We start from the raw sequence: 20,554 nt of genomic DNA on the forward strand, positions 1-20,554 counted from the left end.
TCTTCTGTGCAACATAAAAGAAGATATTTTGAAGAATGTTTTGTCCATACAATGAAAGTTAGTGGAGTCCCAACCATTAGACGGCTTTTTCCTTCATGTTTACTGTTTCTTTCCCCAGTGAGTTCTCCAGTGGAACTGCTCATAATGCAGGCTTTGTGTTGGGTCCATGATGACCTGAACCAGGTGGACATAAGCAGTTACGTTCTCAAGGTCTGCGGACAGGAGGAGGTTCTACAGAAGTGAGTTCTCCCTTTATCGGTTCTCTCTCCTTTTTGCAGGCATTCTATCATATTGGATACACAAGTCCCCTGCCAACATTCCTTGAGAACGGGGCTATTTTGCTTTTATTGTGCTAGAGAAATGTTTTCTTTTTACCCACACCATTGGAAGAGCGGACTCAACAGTGCTGTGGAGGGTTAGTCGGCCCTAATAAGGAACAGAGGGAATGGGCAAAAACAAATCCCTCCCAAGCTCTGGGAATAATTGAGTCTTTAATACACTAATCCTCTAGTTACTGTGGGTGTCTCATGTTATTCCTGTTATCATTGCAGAATTTTGACAGCCTTCAGTTAGTTTCTCGTTATGTTATAGTTCCCCCAGTGTCTGGTTCAATGCTGGCTGTCTTGTCCTCATTTGACCCTGGCAAGTTGAAATGAGTGATTATTAAAAATTACCCTGTTCTAGTGTTCCAAAACACAGTCATCCAAGAAAACATTTTTATTCTTTTTATTCTTTTTCTTTTTTCTTTTTTTTTCTTTTTTTCTTTTGTACTACAATACATTTATTATACTATACTTTAATACCATACTAGACTAAAATACTATATAATGTTATATATACATAACATATGTTGATTTCTTATTATTATCTATGGGGAAAACAGTTATCAATGCTGCTTTATATTTTTGTGGAAAACTTATTTTCCACAACATACATTATATACATATACATACATATATATATATATATATACATACATATATATATATATATATATATATATATATATATATATATATATATAATATATATATAATATATATTAATATATAATTTATTTATATATATACTTTAAATTTTTATTTATTTATATATATATTATTTATATTTATATTTTTATATATAATATTATATTTATTCTTCAATAAATAGAATGTTTAAAAGAACAGCATTTATTTGAAATGTAATAATTTTTTGTAACATTTTAAATATCTTTACTGTCGCTTTTATTTAATTTTATTATACTTATGTAAAGTTGAGATTATTATGCCATTACTCATTGATTCATCGTTTTTGTTACTTTTGGCTCTGGTCCATGTCTAAAGCATCTTTAACAATATCTTCCAGTAAACACAGTCTGGGCAGTCATGAGTATGTGCAGAACTGCAGGAAGTGGGAAACGGAGATCAAACTACAGCTCCTTTTTCTTAACACAATGAGACGAGATCTGGCCCGAACGGTAAGATCTCTTACAAAGACTAGAGGAGAAACTAGTTGTTCACTGCACTACAATCTTCACAAGTTTTAAACGGATATATTTGATAGATTAATATGTTTTCTCTATGTATGCTAACAGGCAGAAGATGACATCTCCCCCATTGACTTGGAGAAATACCTTGGTCTAGTGGAGAGGCCGTGTAAAGAGGTGGTCACAAGGTAGGAATGTGCTGCGTCTTATCTACTGCCTCTACTAAAGGCCAGGAAAGACACGGGTGGCCTTTGAAGTCCCTGATTGTGCTTGTTGATTTCTCTCATTCCTTTGCGTGTTTTTTTTCTTCTGTAGAAAGGGTCTTGCTGAATACCTAGAAGGCTATCATAAGCAAGTCAGTGTCTGCCTTCAAAATGAGGTAACTTGTTTTGTTTTTTTAAACACAGCAATCTAACATTGTATGAAAATAAAGTGTTTGTAATAATAAGTTTCTTTTTAATCTCTCACTCTAATTCTCTCTCTCTCTCTCACTAGAGCACCCAGTATAAAACGGTGGACAATGTGGTTCAGTCAGTTAAAAATCTGTGCTGTGCTCTGGATGAAGTTGAGACACCAGCCATCACTGATGCCATCAAGAGGCTCAAACGCTCCGTCAACCTTCCTAGAACACGTTCTCCAGAGGTCAGAGAAGCTTCAGTGTAAAGTGGCAGTGCACAATATTAAAATTGTAGCTAATACTCATAACCGATTGTTGATAAATGGCTGATGTTACAATTCTGTACTCATTTGTTAAAAGTTGTAAAAAAAAAACTGTAAATACTAAAATCATTTGTTTTAAATGGTAAAGGTAAATATAGGCATCCGAACCTTATAATATATAGTATTAAAAAAAGAATATTAATTTTGAGATCTAATAAATATTGCCTCTAATCTTGTTTAATTGAATGTATTTATTTATGCATTTGATTTTTCCCAATACTGATTAATACTGTTATTTAACAAATAAGTACCTAATATAAAGCACTAAAGTTTTATGCCCTTATTAATTTTTTTCTTCTGTTTATGCATGTTTTGCAGGCTGGTGCCACAGGTTCAGCTTCTGCAGGTTCAGCTAATGGTAAGCTCATCTCCTAAAAACATCTCAGTGTCCTTCTCTTAAAAGGTGAACTGTGTAATTTTTTCAGTATTAAAATACTTTGTCCAAATACCTAATATGCAGTCATCTACAAGTAAGCACTGTTGGTTATTAATTTCCAACGGTAAGAGTAAACACTATGACTCTGAGGTGCTATCAGAACTTTGCTCATTTCTCATGATTCAATCCACTTTCAAAACCAAATTCAACCATCTTACATTTATAATACATTTAATTATTAAACTGCTCTGTTTATTTGAGTATTCTGACCAGCTTGCTTGCGCAACATTGACTCAACCAATAACCTAAATTAGAAATGGGATCTTTTTTACATGACTAATGGTACTCAGGGAGAGAAACCAGTTTGAAAAGAGACATGCTTCACTGTTGGAGACACAAGTGGTGCAGAAATGTTTTTCGGGACCTCCAGACTTCCTTTTGGGAGCAAAACAATGCTTTTCCTCTTTAACAACCTGTTATTTACATTAACGTGGATTTCCCCAAAAATGTTAGGATGTGTAGTTTCTTTTTCACCTATGCAATACTCTGCTTCTTGTGATCCTCCAGGTTGCGTAAGCCCAGTGGAGGAGAGTTTAACATCACTAACAGATGCCGTGTATGAGCTCACTAAGCTCTACCTGCAGTCTTTCTGCCCAACCACTCCTGGTTGCACGATGGAAGAGCACATGGAGGACGGCAGGGACAGCAGAGAGGCCTCGGGCACCACAGAGCATCTGCAATTCACTCTGTTTGCTGTTCATGGCATTCCTGCTTCCTGGGTCAGCAGGTGAGCACGCTGTCCCTCTTACCGCATATAAGATGAGTGTTTTTGAACCTGGTCTAAATATTAACCTGATACTTTAATAATACAAACAAGTGAAAATCCATTTACTCTTTCTGCTTTGGCGCGTTCAGTCTCACATTCTAAATAAGTACTAAACGCTGTTTAATTCACTTCAGACTGATAATGACTCTGTATAACAAACTCGGAGCCAAGGTAAACTTCTCTAGTACTTTCAAAGCACTGCCTTAGTCCATATTCATTACACTGTTATTTCCTTCTAGATAATTTGAGTAATTTTGGGTCTGTGTTCTCTTGGAGCAATCAACCTCAGTAAATTATATCTAGACCATTTAACATTTAACCCAACTTGGAGAGCTCAGAATCACATTATTCACGTTCACTATAAATAACTTTATTCAACATGCTTTTGAAACGCTTAAGGCCACATATAAAAAATGTCGTATGGAATGAGGATTGTGTCCTCGGATAATGAAGATTCTGAGGGCCTTGATGATCTCCTATTACTAGGGCTGTACAGGGCAGCTAAATATTTGTCCTCCTTTTGACATTCAGTATATATTTTTATGCTTATGCATTTGTTCTGAAATTTTTTTATTATTTTTAATTATTTTATTTTTGTTGATTCACAAAAATCAATCAAAAGGAGCAGCAATATTTTTTAAGAGTTAATACTTTTTATTCAGCATTGAAGCATTAAATTAATCAAAAGTGATGGTAAAAAAAACATTTGAATAATTTTACAGAAGATTTCTATTTCAAATAAATGCGGTTCTTTTTTTAAACTTTCTATTCATCAGAAAATCCTGAAATTCATCACAGTTTCCACAAAACTTTTCAACATTGATAACAATTAAATAAAATGTTGCTTTAGCACAAAATCAGCACACTAGAAGGATTTCTGAAGAATCATGTGATGCTGAAGTAATGATGCTGAAAATTCAGCTTTACCATCACAAGAAATAAATGACATTTTAAAATACATTAAAACAGTATTTTAAATTCTAATTCTTTTATTCTGTATTTCTAATTAAACACATTTTTTGCCTTTGTGAGCATAAGAGACCCCGAACTTTTGAACAATACTGTGTGTGTGTGTGTGTGTGTGTGTGTGTGTGTGTGTAGCTACATGCACTGATGAGCCAAAACATCATGACCAGTCAGAGGTGAAGCAAATATTGTTGAACATCTCCTAACAAGGCCACATATTAAGGTCTGGGTAGATAAGATGGTAAACAAACAATCAGATCTCGTAATCAACAAGTAGGATGCAGAAGAAATGGGTAGAAATAAAGATCTGAGCGACTTTGACAAGGGCCTAATTGTTATGACAAGGCAACTGGGTCAGAGCGAGGCTTGTGTGTTGCTCTCGGTCAGCAGTGGTGAGAATTTACCAATAGTGTCTGAGGAGGGACAAACCACAAACCACCATCAGGGTGTTTGATGCACGAGGGCAACAAAGGCCTATCCCGTCTGGTCCGAGCCAACAGAAGGTCTGTGGCACAAGTCACAATTTTTTTTTTTAATGATGGTTACGGTAGGAATGTTTCACATCACACAGTTCAGTTCATCACACTCCTACCTAAACATTGATGCAGAGCAGGAACACCCCTTCATGACAATTGTGTTCCCTGGTGGAAGTGGACTCTTTCAGTGGGATAATGCACCCCTATCACACTGCACACATTGTTCAGGAAGGGTTTGAGGAACATGAGTTCAAGGTGTTTCCCCGGGCCTCAATTCCCCAGATCTCAATCCAATTGATCATGTGCTGGACCAACCAGTTTGATCCACGGCGGCTCCACCTCACAACCGCTGTTTTAGCAGCATGCAGAGCACCAACAGCATATAGGCTGGTGGTCATAATGTTTCGGCTCATCTGTGTATGCATGATATATCACCGAGGCAGTTTCTAAGTCTTTCTTGTGAAATTTTGTTGAATAGTAGTTTGTTGAAGTCTCTAGAGGTGGAAGGGAATTAAGCTGTTTTAGGCCTTCGTCTCTAGCTTGTTTATTTAGCTCGTTTATTTATCTCCTCTCCACTCCAACAGCAGCACTTATCTGCCATGGCCGAAATAGAATTGACTAGTGATTTCCATACAGAACAGTGTGAGCAGGCAGAGCTGGACAGAGCAACAGGGGTGTGGTGTGTTTGTAGGCAGAGAAGGTCAAAGTTCTGCATCGCTCTGTTCTGTATTTTTGATCCACTTCTCTTGAGGGAGAATTTTATTTGTTACTGATTTTTTTTTGTTCCCCAGAGGATACTCTCTACCACAGTGCTTCATCATGGAGCCTATTTATAGCAGTATGAAATATTTCCCCAGGCCCCAGTTTCAAAATATGTATCCTTGTTACATCTATAATCCTAAAAATATTTGAACTTTGATTGGCTGTGTTAAAAAAAAAACTGAGGCTCTCTGCCATCATTTGAAAGATATTTCAAACAAGTATTTGAATGTGTGTGTGTGTATATATACAAACCATTTGTGTGTGAATTGCCCACAAAACATAATCAAAAAATGGTTATAAATTTAGTTTTTGAACATATTCAGTCAAATTATGCAGTTGGCAATTGATGAATGCGTGTTTTCTTCCCTTTCCGTGACGTAGAGTTATTTGTCCTTCCTGTTTTCCAGTTTTGAAAAATACTACCTGATGTGTGCACTGACCCACAACAACAAGAATCTCTTCAAGCCTGTCCAGTCCAAAACAGTGGGAACGTACAAGAGTTTATTCTACCTCATCAAATGGGATGAATTGTAAGTGTTAATGCCCCTTAAACAAACTGGCACACTACTTCCTGTAATTTCTAAAATTATGGGGAAATCAGCAGGATTGCTGCCAGTTCTGCTGTTGGTGACGACTTCCCCTGTTTCTTTAGGATAAACTTCCCTATTTCAGTGGCACTGTTACCACTGGAGGCCATGTTGAGTCTTTCTCTCTATGGGGTCCTCAACCAGAACGCAAACAACTCGCCGGATTCCAACAAGCAACGGAAGGGTCCAGAGCTTTTGGGAAAAGTGTCCATGCCTCTGTTTGATTTCAGGAGGCAAGTCATAAACAGTACCTCATATAAACACACTCACAAAGTGGAAGATGCTGAAGCTTTTGTAAAATGGTGACATTTCAAATTACAAGTCCGACAAAAACAAAAAGAACACTCAGATTCTTGTAAATATGGCAATTTGTATATGACAGCACAAGATGAAAGGCAAGATGAATGACTTGTGCTGTGTTGATGAATTTAAGACTGCATTGAAAGTAATGTAAAATAAATTGTGTTTATAGTGTTTGCTTTGAGAGTATGAATGAATGAGGCATTTATATAGCGCTTTCATATGTACGACTGTACACCCAAAGCGCTTTACAATCATATCAGGGGATCTCTCCTCAAGCACCACCAGTAAGTCACCAGTATGATTTGCTTTTGTTGTTTCAGGGTGCTGTCTGGAGGTAGTAAGCTGCTGAGTTTGTGGACATTTCCTCAAGCCCTTCTGCCAGGAGCTGGAGGCAAGGGGAAGAGTCCTGCAGAGAGGATCATACTGCAGGTTCTTTCTTTTACTTTTTATTTTATTTTATCTATCTCTTCTCAAATCAGTTGCTCTTCACTGACACTTAAATATCATTGTCTGACCATGCACAGGTTGACTTCCCCTGTCCAGTGGTGGACGTGCTCTACGTTGGTCCTCAGGAGAACGACTGCCCGGACTCTCAGTCCCTAGAGCCACTTGATCCAGTCGATCGAAGTGAGATAGAAAAGCTGTGTGCACGAGCATCTGCTTTTGGGTACGTTCGCATCCAAAAAAGATCTCATTGAATAAAGTAGATTTGCATTTCATGAAGGAAATGCCAGTGCTTGCAAAAGAGTAATGGTAAGGTTTTAGGTAATGTTAGGTTGCATGATTTGATTTTGGCTTTTGTTAAATCCCTAATCAAAACGTTTGATAGTGTCACAGTGGGACATGCTTCGAAATAAGCCTAGCAGATGAACTGAACATGATTTCAGATATGCAGGATAAAAGAGTCTTTGAGAGCGTAATGTAATTTAATCTGTTCCGCCTAGTTACTCCAATTATATGGATCCCCTTCAGCTTGCTTATCTTATTTAAGGGTTTTAATTTAATTGAGAATGAAGTGATTTTGAGCCTCTCAGAATATTAAAACTTCTGTTTAAGAAGACATTGACATCATTAAATGCAGCCTTGGTCAGCATTTCAAAACGATCTTACCAAACACAAACATCTGAATGGTAGTGTATGTTCTGCTTGATGTGCCACATTGAAGAAGGCCGAAACAATACAATAAAATGCCAAAAGATTTTGATTTTTGAGTACAAATCACTACTGAATTCTGTGTGGCTTGATGTCTCTCAGAATGGAGAACCCTTTAGTTTTCATATGAATCACTTTTTAGAGAATAAGTTTTAAAGCTAGCGAAATAATCAGTGAATATAATTCCCTGCTGTGAAAGCAGACTTGTTCTGTCTGCGACTTGAGATTAACGCTCCATTGATGAGGAGACGTTGCAGCTGAAAAGCTGACAGTTGTTTAGTATGGTCCGCTGAAAATGCATGTCTCAGATGTGGAACAGAAAGCTCAGTCAGCTTTAAGACAGCCACACAGCGCTCAGCTTCAGACGGTGGGCAGCTCTCCATGCCCAGTTTGTAAGTGTGTCTCATTGAATGCCCACCAAATGCCAACAACTGCAGGGCTCCCAGCTTGACCGCCCATTTGCAGACACATTAAGAGGTGTTTCTGGTGCCTCTTATCTCTGGATCAGGAGTCTTACCTTATGGTTTGTGGATTAACCGGTTTCGGCTTCTTGACTTGTTTTGAAGCCCATAGGAAGTACTTTTTCTGCTTTGAGATTACCCAGCATTCTTTTCCACCAGGCTGTCGCGAGCTGACAGGCAGCTGCTCTGGGACCAGAGGTACTATTGTCGGGACTATGAATACAGTCTGCCCAAAATCTTGGCCAGTGCACCCAGCTGGGACTGGGGCAGTATGGGTGAGATCCACTCACTTCTGCACCACTGGCCCCCTCTGTCGCCTGTTTCGGCCCTGGAGCTCCTCGAATCAAAGTATGTGTCTGTCCCGCTCTCTTTCCATTTTATTGTGCACTTTCCCTCTCTTTTTTTATTGCACTAGCTCGTTTTAAGCATATGACACATTTAATGTGTCACTTTTGCCGTATGATCTTTTTTTGTTGTTCTGCTGTTCGTTCGATAGTTTTTGACCACTTTATTGGTCTCATGACTTGCTTTATTACTGTTCTGTTATGGAGAGGGAGCTGGGCATGTAGTTAATGTTGTGCTTGTTATATTCAGGTTTGCTGACACAGAGGTGAGAAAAGTGGCTGTGAGCTGGATCGAGAGCAGCAGTGATGATGAGCTGGCTGACTATCTCCCTCAGCTGGTGCAGGTGTGCACACACACACACACACACACACACACTCGCGCGCTTATGCATGTATCTTTTCTTTTCTAAACAGCTTGTCATAGTGCTTTCTGTTGATTTTTCTTGTAAAAGATGTACACTTTAGCATTCTTTTTATAGAGAGTACTTATTAAGGAAATAATACACTTAAGTGTGATTCGAATGTAATGTTTCCGAACACTTTTTACACCTGGTATTAAGATGCGTTTTGGTCGATCGGATCACAAATGGATGACCCTAAATACAAGTGTAAACAGGGTCTAAAACACTTTGAGCTTGTCCACTTTCGACCACTTCTAGAGTTAGTTGAAAACGTATTCGACCGAATTGCTTTCGTAGTGTAAACACTCATGTGTTCGAACAGCCACAGAAAACGCCTACTCTCCGCCTACTGACCTAATGCATAAACATTATGGGAAGCGCACTAACCAGATGGGATTTAAACTTTGTCAGCTGAAGACCCAAGTTTGGTTTGAAGATGAAAAACTTACCAAGCACAATGTTCTCTCACCATTCCTGACACACACTCAGAGTGTTTGGTCTTACGGCTATCGGAGCAGAAACAAAAGCTGTTGTTCTCCGTGTTTTTCCTCCGTCTTCAGTGTGTTCATATATAAAAATTCCGTGAGCCGAGCTTATTTTTTAAAGCCCATAACCCACCCATAAACCCTCCGCTCAAAGAAATCAGGACAGAAGTGGTTGAAAATGGACAAAAGAGACACCAGGTGTAAACGAGTATGTGTCTCCCTCGTCTACTTGTGATCTGATCGACCAAAACGCATCTTAGTACCAGCTGTAAACAGGGCCTTAATTGCATGTTATTTACAGTTGAATGAAAATGTATTATAGTTGAAATTTATATTAAGCGCATATAAATGTTGTTTACTTGCTTTACTGATATTCTTTCATGTAAAATATACTTTAATGTAATCCCTATTAAAATGTTGTAATTTAGTACATTTGAAATGTATATGTCAAACACATCACATCAAAAATTATAATCAAGTCCTTTACATATGCTTTAGTATGTTAGTCATCACATCAAAATAAGGCAAGACAAAAGAATGGTTTCAAATGTACTTTAAAATAAAACTTTAAAGTACCTTAAAAGTACTGTAAAAGTTAAGCACACTTCTTTTTCACAAGGGTAGATCAATAAGTAAAACTTAGTTTGACTGATTTCTGTGTGTGTTTGCAGGCAGTGAAGTTCGAGTGTCACCTCAACAATGCCTTGGTGAAATTTCTGCTGTCTCGGGCTCTGGGAAATGTCAACATTGCCCATTATCTATACTGGTAAAGTTCTTTATGAAAGGGATCATTATACGTTAAAGGGCTTTCAACTCATTAAAATATTAACCACTAATAACTCTTTCCCTGCCATTGATGAGATTTTCCATCATTTATGAGGCAACTCTTCCTGTCATGGACAAAAATACTTTTTCAGTTCCTTTACCTTATTTTTGGGGATAAAGTTTGGAGGTCTTTAATGTACATTGTTTCTTAATGGGCCAATTCATCCCAAAAATTTAATTTGTCATCATTTGCTCGCCCTCGTGTTGTTCCAAACCCAAAACACTTCTGGAACACAATATTCTTAATATTCTCTTTTTTCTCATTTTTGTCCGTCTATCGGAATTCCATGAATCCAAAACTTTCACACATCAAAAAGTATAAAAAGAGATTGTAGATATAATCCATATGAATCAAGCGGTTTAATATAGGGATTTACTCAAATAAATGAATTTGCTTGGTTCCTCTGAATTACATTTACAATGTCTTTTTGTATTTTGTGAAACGTGAATATTTTTGTTGCATTGATGGACCAAAAAAACGATGAGAGGACATGTGAATCATACCTTTAATGTTACAAACACTGATCTTTAGTGTAGAAAATTGGATTCCCCATTAAATAACCCGTTTAAGAATATGATCCTTTGTTGATATTCAGATTTCTAGCGTACTGTGAAACGTAAGTGAGCTTGAGGCTCTACTGTACTGGGGTCTGTTTGTCTTTAGGCTGCTGAGGGATGCCGTGCAGGACCCAGCGTTCGGTCAGCGATATGACCGTATCCTAGGAGTGCTGCTGTGTCTGTGTGGATCTGGACTGAGGACTGAGCTTGAGAAGCAGACCAGGCTTGTGCAGCTGCTGGGCGCTCTGGCTGAAAAGGTGCGACAGGCGAGCAGCTCCACCCGACAGGTAAGAGAACATGTTTAGCGTTTTTAACCTGTATGAAATGCATCCCAAAAATAGTTTGGATTATAATTAATTAGATTTCTTACACATGCAATACATTCCTCATAGATGTGTCTGCACCACTGTTCAAAAGTTGGGGGACGTACAGATTTTATAATAATTTTGAAAGAAGTCTCATGGTCACCAAGGCTGCATTTATTTGATCAAAATGCAGGATATTATTACAATTTAAAATAGCTGATCTATTTGAATATATTTAAGAATTTAATATATTTGTCATATATATCATATCGTTCTAATATACTGATTTGGCGCTCAAGAAACATTTATTATCTTAATAAGTTAATATTTTTGTGTAAACCGTGGTACATATTTTTTTCAGGATTGTTCGATGAATAAAAAGAACAATATACGTTTTGCTGCAAAAAAGCAGAAGTCTTTACGGTCACTTTCGATCAATTTAATGCATGCTTGCTGAATAAAAGTATTTTCCGATTTTTGAGCAGTAGTGCGAGCAAAATCTTGTGCTCATTTATTTTAGTTGCAGATTTATTTTCTTATAACCCAGAGGTCTTCAATCCTGCTCCTGGAGGGCCACTGTCCTGCAAAGTTTAGTTCCAACCCTAATCAAACACACCTGAATCAGCTCATCAAGCTCTTCAGAATCGCTTGAGTATTCAAAGGCAGGTGTGCCTGAAGCAGGTACTAAACTCTGCAGGACAGTGGCCCTCCAGGAGCAGGATTGAAGACCTCTTTTATATAACCCATAAGAATCTATGAGTTCAAACCAAAGACTTCTGGAAATCAAGTGCAGAAGTTTCTAAATTGTTCAACAACTAGTTCCAAAATCTAATTTAATAACACTCTTCAAAACATGAACTGAATAAACATGAAATGATGGATTAATGGGCAACATAACTATACCAGGAATCTTTTTTTTCTTCTTCTTCTTTGGCTTTCAGTCCTAGCAAAACAGTGTATAAGGGAAAAAAAGTATTTTTCTCAAAAGTAAAATGGCTTGTGTCAGAATATTGGATCATTGGATTGGATTTGGATGAACCCTTGATCCCTCCCGCTCATCCAGCCAATATATCATCCTGATATTGTTATATGGAAAAAATATAACCCAAACACCACAGCTATATGTGCGCGTTGAGCATTTCATTTAAAACATTGACACCGTTCAGACACAAGGGCATCAGTGAGATCAGGTACTGCTATGTCTGGCTCACATTCGTGTTCAAAATTCATTCCAAATCTTTTCAGATCTGAGTTTTGCACTGGCCAGTCAAGTTTTAATCAATTACTAAATAATTTTTTTATGGGTCTTGCTTTGCTCTGGAGGATTGCCATGTTGGAACGGAAAAGGGTCCTGCCAAAGCATTGCCACAAAATGGGAAATGCACAATTCTCAAGAGTGTCATTGTGCGCTGCAGCATTACGATTAGTCTTCGCTGGAATTAAAGGGCCTTGCTAAACCGTTAATTAGAAGGGGGTGTCCACATACTTTTGGTCCTATAGTGCCTCATCTTATATCTCCCATGTGAACAAGTGATTTACATACAGATGTGAAAGCTTGTAATAAGGCTCTTTATTACAAGACTTTGATCATAAACACATTTTATGTTATTATTGCTAAAGGAATCAGTCTTAAAACCCAGAAAAGAGTTTGTTTGGGACATTAAACATCACGTCGAACTGGAAAACTCGTCTATTCACTAGTTTTATAGTCGTATTGTGTTTATGCAGCACTCTCTAACTCAAACTTTCCAACTTGTAGATTTTAAATAAAGATAGAAAGAGTTTTTGGATGCCTAAAGGGGATAGTTCACCTAAACAAAACAATTCTTTCATTAATTACTCGCACCTCATGTCGTTCCAAACCCGTAAGACTTTCGTTCATCTTCGGAAACGCGAATGTTTAGTCCAAAATTTCTGAAGAGATTTAATTGAGGCTTTTATTTACATATAAACATTCATCAACTCGCATATCAGTTATGTTAAACAGAAGAATAGTCAGAAGAATTCACTTCCAGTCTAACACTACTACATTTTTCAATCTCAATGTTGTTCGTAGGTGGTGCTCCTGGAGGGTCTCGAGAGGGTACAGTCTTTCTTCCAAAAGAACAGTTGTCGACTCCCTATTAGTCCCAGTCTGGTGTCAAAAGAGCTGAATATCAAGGTGAGCGCTTAAATAATCGTGACAACAAGATTGATCCTGTCGAACCTACAGTCTCATTCGGATTATCTGATTGTGTTTATCAGCTCAGGCAGTTTTATAAAGGCCTCAAACTACACATCCAAGGAACAGATTTCTTCAGTTCTTGAGTCATGCCTGGTTTTGTTCCGTTTTGCTGGGAAGCGTTCACATGTGATTCACTTCCTTATCATCCTTGCTCGCTCCCCCCTCTCTTCCTGTTTCAGATCTAGAGATTTTCACAGTCAGCAAAGCCTAAACAGTGTCACTGAACTCCATCTTTTCTCTTACCCCCTTTTCAATGCAGACCCTCTTTGTTGCCATGTTGAAGCAGTAAATCTGACTAAAACCCTGAGGCTGATGTTGTGCTTTTGTAACATGGAGCGGCTTTGTTTCCTTCCCTTGAATCTAGTCCTGCTCCTTCTTCAATTCCAACGCTGTACCTCTGAAGATTGCACTGGTTAACGCAGACCCACTGGGAGAAGAGATTAACGTCATGTTTAAGGTGTGTGTGTGTGTGTATGGTAAAGGTGCCTCCATGGTGAGAATGCATAGCTGCTAAGGTTTGTTATAGTTTTACATCAAGTTAGTTTGACTAGTTACAGAGCAGTCGGTTTATTTTTATATTAATTGCAATGGTAAGATCATCTATTGAACTCAAAACGTAAACATGTATGATTGATGGAAATTGGTATTGGTGTTAAAAATGGGCTTCACACAAAAAATAGTATTGAAACCCTTTTCTCAGTCATGAATATGCCCTCTAGTGGTCAAATCAGTAGTATAACATAAATCTTGTACCTACTGTTCATTTAAAGCACAAAGTGCTTATTAAAGTAGTTATGTCCAAACAGCTTATCGGTCTTAACTGCAATTTAGGTTGGAGAAGACCTGAGGCAGGACATGCTGGCGCTGCAGATGATTCGGATCATGGATCGGATCTGGCTGCAGGAGGGACTGGACCTGCGCATTGTCAACTTCAAATGCATCTCAACTGGTAAAGATAAAGGTATGTTCCACCTATTCAGCTGTTTTCCATCTAGGAAAAATTAATAAATAAATACATAAAATACTTTTTGTTGAATGATTTAGCATTCAAAAGTTTGGGGTCGGTAAAGTCTCTTATTTTCACAAGTTGCATTTGTTTGATTAACAATACAGTAATGCGGTAATACTTTGAAAAATTATTACAATTTAAAACATGTTTTCTATTTGAATATACTTTGTAATGTAATGTCGATGTTGAAGCTGAATTTTCAGCATTACAGTCTTCAGTGTCACATGATCTTTCAGAAATCATTCGTATATGCTGATTTGCTGCTCAAGAAACATTTATTTGTATTATAAATGTTGAAAACAGTTGTGCTGCTTATATTTTTGTGGAAACTGTTATACTTTTTTTTAGGATTCTTTAATGATGGAAAGTTTAAAAGAACTGCATTATTTCAACACGTATCTTTTGCAACATTATCAATGTATTTATTATCACTTTTACCAAGTATTTACATTTATGCATTTGGCAGACGCTTTTATTTTTTAATCATACTTTTTTAATCATTTTTGAATTTGAATAAATGACTAATGTATAAGTTCCCTGTAGGTACATCAAAAATTGCCTATTTAGTTCTACGGATCAGAGAGAGTGTGGAAAATAGGCATGAAAAACCAGTTTATGACACTTTGGTGCAATAAAAACATGATATTTCAGTATTTTACTGTCACTTTGTACGTAACTTCAGCTTATATTTTATCTTCACATTTGTTTTTGCTTCCACAGGAATGGTGGAGTTGGTACCGTCTTCTGAAACGCTGAGGAAGATTCAGGTGGAGTACGGAGTGACAGGCTCCTTCAAGGACAAACCTCTTGCCGAGTGGCTTCGCAAGTATAACCCTGCTGAGGATGAGTATGAAAAGGTACATTCAAAACATCTTTTAAACTGGATAATTATCCATGGCGGCTTTAGTCGAACCAATTACGTGTGTGTAGATCTTAATCCAAACCGTCTCTTATCAGGCCTCAGAGAATTTCATCTACACCTGCGCTGGATGCTGTGTGGCCACTTACATCCTAGGCATCTGTGACCGTCACAACGACAACATCATGTTGCGCTCCACCGGCCACATGTTCCACATAGACTTTGGGAAGTTCCTGGGTCACGCACAAATGATTGGGAGTTTTAAAAGGTGAATGAGGTGTTACACTACAAGACCGCACAGTTTGTTGTATTTGTTTCGGTTTATTAATCCGATCATGATGCTTTCCGCTCTGCAGGGACCGTGCACCGTTTGTCTTAACCTCTGATATGGCTTACGTCATCAATGGAGGCGAGAGACCCACTAGTCGCTTCCAGCTTTTTGTTGACCTTTGCTCACAAGCCTACAACTTGATACGCAAACACTCCAACCTCTTTCTCAACCTGCTGTCTCTGGTAATGCACAGCACTGCACTGCAAACAAAACAGTCATTTGTGTGTCATCCGTTGGGTCTTGTGTCAACAGGAAGGGGTAGTTGTGTAAATGTTTTTTGATAATGATACCTTAAGTCATTGCACAACCCTGTTGCTGTTTGCATAATTTTCTTTTCTTGCTTTACTGTTTACTTGTTTATTGATCAGTTTTGTATTTGTGTGTTTTACACAGATGACACAGTCGGGTTTACCAGAGCTGACTGGAGTCCAAGACCTCAAATACGTGTGTGATGCTCTTCAACCCCAGACTACAGATGCAGAGGCTACCATTTTCTTCACAAGGTAGATTTCTACTAAACAGCTATAAAACTAGATTATTATTATTGATAATAATAATATTATGAACTATCAACTATATTATATTTTTGCTCTAAATAAATTATTTTCTTTTAAAGTGCTCCTATCATGTTACTTTAAGGAGTCTCCTTCAATAGGTTTACATGCATCCAAGGTCAAAAAACACTAGAGTTTTCTCATAATACACAATACCGCATCACTTCTTTTCTCACAGTGTCTGAAACAGTTCAATAAAGGATTCCGTCTCTCTAAACCCCTCCTTTCCGAGAGACTACTCTGCTCTGATTGGTCAGATGGCCCAGTCTGTTGTGATTGGTCTATCCGCTTACAGCGCGTGTTGGAAACAAAACGGCCATTACCATATCTGAATTTCAGCTCCGGAAGCTTCCTCCGCACTTAATACAGAGTGATACAAACCATTATAATGGCGTCAGTTTTACCGTATCAATTTCGAGTGCAAGTCCTCATCCTTTAAAAGTGCAGGCAAAGTGGATTCACAGCTAAAATGTGTCTTCTCGACATATCAACAGCACAAACCAAACTCTTCCAGTCTCAGCTACAACTACAGTGTTTGAGGGCCGGTCAAAGTAGATGTTGTTCACAGGCAGCCAATGAAGACCATAGGCTGGCATTATGCAAATTTGTTTCAACCCTATGTAGGTTCGAGCAGGAAATAATGCTGGAATTACTGATGATTCGGTTCATTTATCATGCACTTTAATCTTTCAAACTTTGCAGACGTTAAACATTTACAAACCGCGACATGAAAGGTAATATCTGAGAAAGCATGATAGGATCACTTTAAAATATGTCTCTGTTCTTCCACCTTTTTTCTTGCAGGTTGATTGAATCCAGTCTGGGCAGTGTGGCCACAAAGTTTAATTTCTTCATCCATAATCTGGCCCAGTTGCGTTTCTCTGGCCTTCCCTCCAATGATGAGCCCATCCTCTCGTTCGCTCCACGCACATACACCATAAAGCAGGACGGCAGGATCCGGGATGCGTCCGTATTTTCATTTCACAAGAGATACAATCCAGACAAGCACTATGTAAGTGATTTTAAAGAGGATTTATAAAGCAGTTCTCAGTTTATTAGCCTTGATTACCTCTTTGTATGATGTTAGTAATGAGGAAATCACATTTTTAATCTTAAAGAACACCTGTTTTTTCACACCTCTTTCTTTCAGACGTACGTCATACGCATCCTTAGGGAAGGTCAGAATGAGCCTCAGTTTGTCTTCCGCACATTTGATGAGTTCCAGGAACTGCACAACAAGTTGACCATCCTTTTCCCTCTCTGGAAGCTGCCAGGGTACGTGAATTCTCCTCTTGTACCGTGGTTCGTCAAATCCTGCATTTTCATTGTTCCTAAGAATCTTTTTCCTGTTTCAAGATTTCCTAATAAAATGGTGCTGGGACGCACACACATCAAGGATGTGGCATCCAAGAGGAAGGTGGAATTGAGCAGCTATGTGCACAATCTGATGAGGAGTTCAACAGAGGTCACACAGGTGAATTGATGATATTATCATCAGATATCATTTTAGGGATTTATTTTTTAATCTCTGTGTAGTCAACTGATTATTTCACTGATTATTGCTCTACAATAACATGATCTGAATCGAGAAACCACTCATCAAGGCTGCATTTATTTGATCAAAACACAGTAATATAGTGAAATATTATTAAAATTCTAAATTGCTTTATAATTTTGGAGAAACCATGATACTTTTTTTCAGGATTCTTTGATTAATAGTAACAAAATAAAGGTCTTGACCGTCACTTTTTATCAAATTCTAAGTAATATTTCTTTAAAGTCCCACTGCCGTCATATTTCAACATTATTTCCTGTGAAAATAATTTCTTCATTCCTCAAAATACTGTCACCAAACTTTTGAATGGTTGTTTAAATGAATGTGACTGAGTTGATATTCTTTTTTTTTTCTTAGTGTGATCTTATCTACACCTTCTTCCACCCTATCGCGAGAGATGATAAGATCGAGGGGGTTGACGGACTCTCAAAAACTCCAGGTATGTGTGTCATACAAGTTACTTTCACTGGTTTCATATATTTGGTACAACATCATTCGTTTTCATGTATTTGACGTTGTATTTCCAGACATGCCTCCAGTGAGTCCCACCACTGGCCGCGTGGAGGGCGAGGTGAAGCTGTCAGTGTCCTACCGAAACAGTACGCTCTTCATCATGGTCATGCACATCAAAGACCTGGTAAGAAATGACGATAGCGTCTGTCTTCAAACTGATCCCGGATCCTCTGCATTCTGAAATCTCATCTGTCCTTCTCCCAAACACAGATGTCAAACGACGGAGCAGACCCAAACCCATATGTGAAAACCTACCTTCTCCCAGACCCCCACAAAACCTCCAAACGCAAAACAAAGATCGCGAGGAAGACTAGGAACCCGACGTTTAATGAAATGGTAAGCTAAGCCTTCCTGCCTGATCATGCATGATTAACTCGGCTCTATTCTAAAGCTAATAAACAACTTCCTTCTGTCTTTAATTGTAGCTGGTGTACAGCGGCTACAGTAAGGAAACCCTGAAGCAAAGGGAACTTCAGCTGAGCGTGCTCAGTGCAGAGTCTCTGCGAGAGAACTGCTATTTGGGTGGCATAACCCTCAGCCTTAAGGACTTTGACCTGAGCAGAGAGACCGTCAAGTGGTACAAGCTCACCATGGTGCCCTACTTCTAGATACAACCATCCCTCCCCACCAGTCGTCCACAAAAGGTGATGTGACTGAAGCAATTGCCCTTACAGGACATCTCACATTCCCCCAGCATCCCCCTCTCTCTCTCTCTCTCTCTCTCTCTCTCTCTCTCTCTCTCTCTCTGTCTCTCTCTCTCTCTCTTTCTCTCTCTCTCTGACACTAATCAAGGTTGAGTCCTTGTTTAATACGTGTTCTGTACATTTGGAACTTAAGAGGACCAAACGGCTCACTTAAAGAAGAGTTTATATTATTAATTCTATTATTATTATTATTATTATAAAATATATATATAGAGAGATTGACACTTGTATTTTTAAAACTGCTTATTTTTACACTTTCCTTTTCTACATATACAAATAAGGAACATTAAAAGTCTGTAAGGTTTTGAGCTGTCAAAACAAGCACAGCGGAGTTCACTGTGCTTCTGGTAACGTGCCAAATGAACTGAACAAACTCGAGACCACTTCCCTTTAGGGAACAATAACAGGGTGCCTTCACATGCTCTCCTTTCATTTTTGCTTTTCTCACTACTTTTTGTGGTTAAAAAAAAAAAAAAAAGCCCTGTTTTGTAAGATGATGCAACAGTGAATTTGTATAGTGAACCGTCTTTGAAAAGGGAACGGCACCTGTGGCTCAAAGCTACTGCTAGAGCTCATCTGAATCATAATCTATGAGTTTACCAGCAGGCATTTTTAAAAGTATGTACATCGATGTTCAAGATTGTCATCACTCACTCTGCAAATAGTGACTTGATTCGCTGTTTATGACTGTTAAAAATACATTTCGAATGGATATTAACATGGCCAGTTATTTATTGGTTATCTTTAACCTGACCGAATCAATGTTTGCTGTAATTCTATCTCTCTCTCTTAAGAAAAATTAAATGTTTTTGAACACCTCTCTTTGTGATTTTATTTGCTCTGAAGTTTCTTTAATGGATTAAAATATACTTAACCAGTGGGGGGCAGTCAAGAAACACAAAACTGTTTAATATTATATCATTTGTATTGTATAATTATATAATCTCTTATGAATATTCATTGTCATGAAGGAATTTCATGTTATTAACTTTTTATAAAAACTTGTACAGTTGTATTCAGTTTTTCCTTTTGCACATTTATATTTTCATGTTTAGTTGAAACAATTTGCAATGTGATTATACTGTGCATTATATATTATATTATTTTGTATATTATATTATATTATAGACAAACAAAGATATTTCGAAGACACCATTTTGGTGATCATTGATGTCCATTGTATGATTTTGTATGCCTTTGTAATTTTTGTTAGTTTTTATTATTATTTATATTTAGCTTTATTTTATTTTTTTATTTAGTTTTAGTACTTCATCTTAAATTATTATTATTTTTTAATTTGGCAAAAGAATTTCAACTTTAATTCAAATTACAATTAAAATGATTTTTAATAGTTTTAATTTAAAAATTATTTGTGGCTCAAGCTGCCATTGAAGATCACATCTTAAAGGGATAGTTCACCCCCCAAAAAATGAAAGTTTATTTAGATATTTTGATATGTCTCAGTGTTTTTGTCCATACAATGGACTTCAGCGGTCACCAAAACGGTTTCTTCTTTTGTCTTCCAAAGAAGACCGTCATACACAGGTTTAAAACAAAACAGAGGGTGAGTAAACGATGACAAGGTGAACTGTCCCTTTAAAGCTTTGACCCTCACACACTAATGATTTCTGCTGAGGTGTAGGTGTGATCCTATGGGTGTGATCTTTAGGGACTCTTATGGTGTGACACAGGTGCACTTCGTCATTGGCCATAATAATATTCTAAATGTCTAAAGCCCTGACCTCAGATCTGCCAGCATTTATTATGTTCCGCCTCATTAAATGTGCTGT

The 20,554-nt window shown here is 37.7% G+C and overlaps 1 protein-coding gene across 3 annotated transcripts in view; it reads left to right on the plus strand.

The window, feature by feature from the left end:
• Positions 1-19,582, plus strand: part of pik3c2a (phosphatidylinositol-4-phosphate 3-kinase, catalytic subunit type 2 alpha) — a 33,816-nt gene extending 14,234 nt beyond the window's left edge. For 2 of the 3 annotated variants that reach the window (XM_082181619.1, XM_082181620.1), the window contains exons 5-33: positions 119-239; positions 1,348-1,459; positions 1,577-1,656; positions 1,784-1,847; positions 1,964-2,110; positions 2,507-2,546; positions 3,132-3,351; positions 6,002-6,124; positions 6,247-6,414; positions 6,805-6,913; positions 7,009-7,151; positions 8,257-8,445; positions 8,692-8,785; positions 9,999-10,093; positions 10,817-10,997; positions 13,072-13,176; positions 13,604-13,696; positions 14,071-14,200; positions 14,969-15,105; positions 15,206-15,375; positions 15,464-15,620; positions 15,832-15,941; positions 16,797-17,004; positions 17,143-17,267; positions 17,349-17,466; positions 17,905-17,986; positions 18,075-18,184; positions 18,271-18,396; positions 18,486-19,582. In XM_082181619.1, coding sequence (XP_082037745.1) covers positions 119-239; positions 1,348-1,459; positions 1,577-1,656; positions 1,784-1,847; positions 1,964-2,110; positions 2,507-2,546; positions 3,132-3,351; positions 6,002-6,124; positions 6,247-6,414; positions 6,805-6,913; positions 7,009-7,151; positions 8,257-8,445; positions 8,692-8,785; positions 9,999-10,093; positions 10,817-10,997; positions 13,072-13,176; positions 13,604-13,696; positions 14,071-14,200; positions 14,969-15,105; positions 15,206-15,375; positions 15,464-15,620; positions 15,832-15,941; positions 16,797-17,004; positions 17,143-17,267; positions 17,349-17,466; positions 17,905-17,986; positions 18,075-18,184; positions 18,271-18,396; positions 18,486-18,668 — 3,740 coding nt within the window. In that variant the 3' untranslated portion in view covers positions 18,669-19,582. The remainder of the gene's footprint in view (positions 1-118; positions 240-1,347; positions 1,460-1,576; positions 1,657-1,783; positions 1,848-1,963; positions 2,111-2,506; positions 2,547-3,131; positions 3,352-6,001; positions 6,125-6,246; positions 6,415-6,804; positions 6,914-7,008; positions 7,152-8,256; positions 8,446-8,691; positions 8,786-9,998; positions 10,094-10,816; positions 10,998-13,071; positions 13,177-13,603; positions 13,697-14,070; positions 14,201-14,968; positions 15,106-15,205; positions 15,376-15,463; positions 15,621-15,831; positions 15,942-16,796; positions 17,005-17,142; positions 17,268-17,348; positions 17,467-17,904; positions 17,987-18,074; positions 18,185-18,270; positions 18,397-18,485) is intronic. The other variant, XM_082181621.1, reaches the window with a different exon arrangement.
• Positions 19,583-20,554: the final 972 nt, after the last annotated feature.

The sequence above is a fragment of the Leuciscus leuciscus genome (assembly GCF_965113295.1).
Source record: "Leuciscus leuciscus genome assembly, chromosome: 10".
NCBI lineage: Eukaryota > Metazoa > Chordata > Actinopteri > Cypriniformes > Leuciscidae > Leuciscus > Leuciscus leuciscus.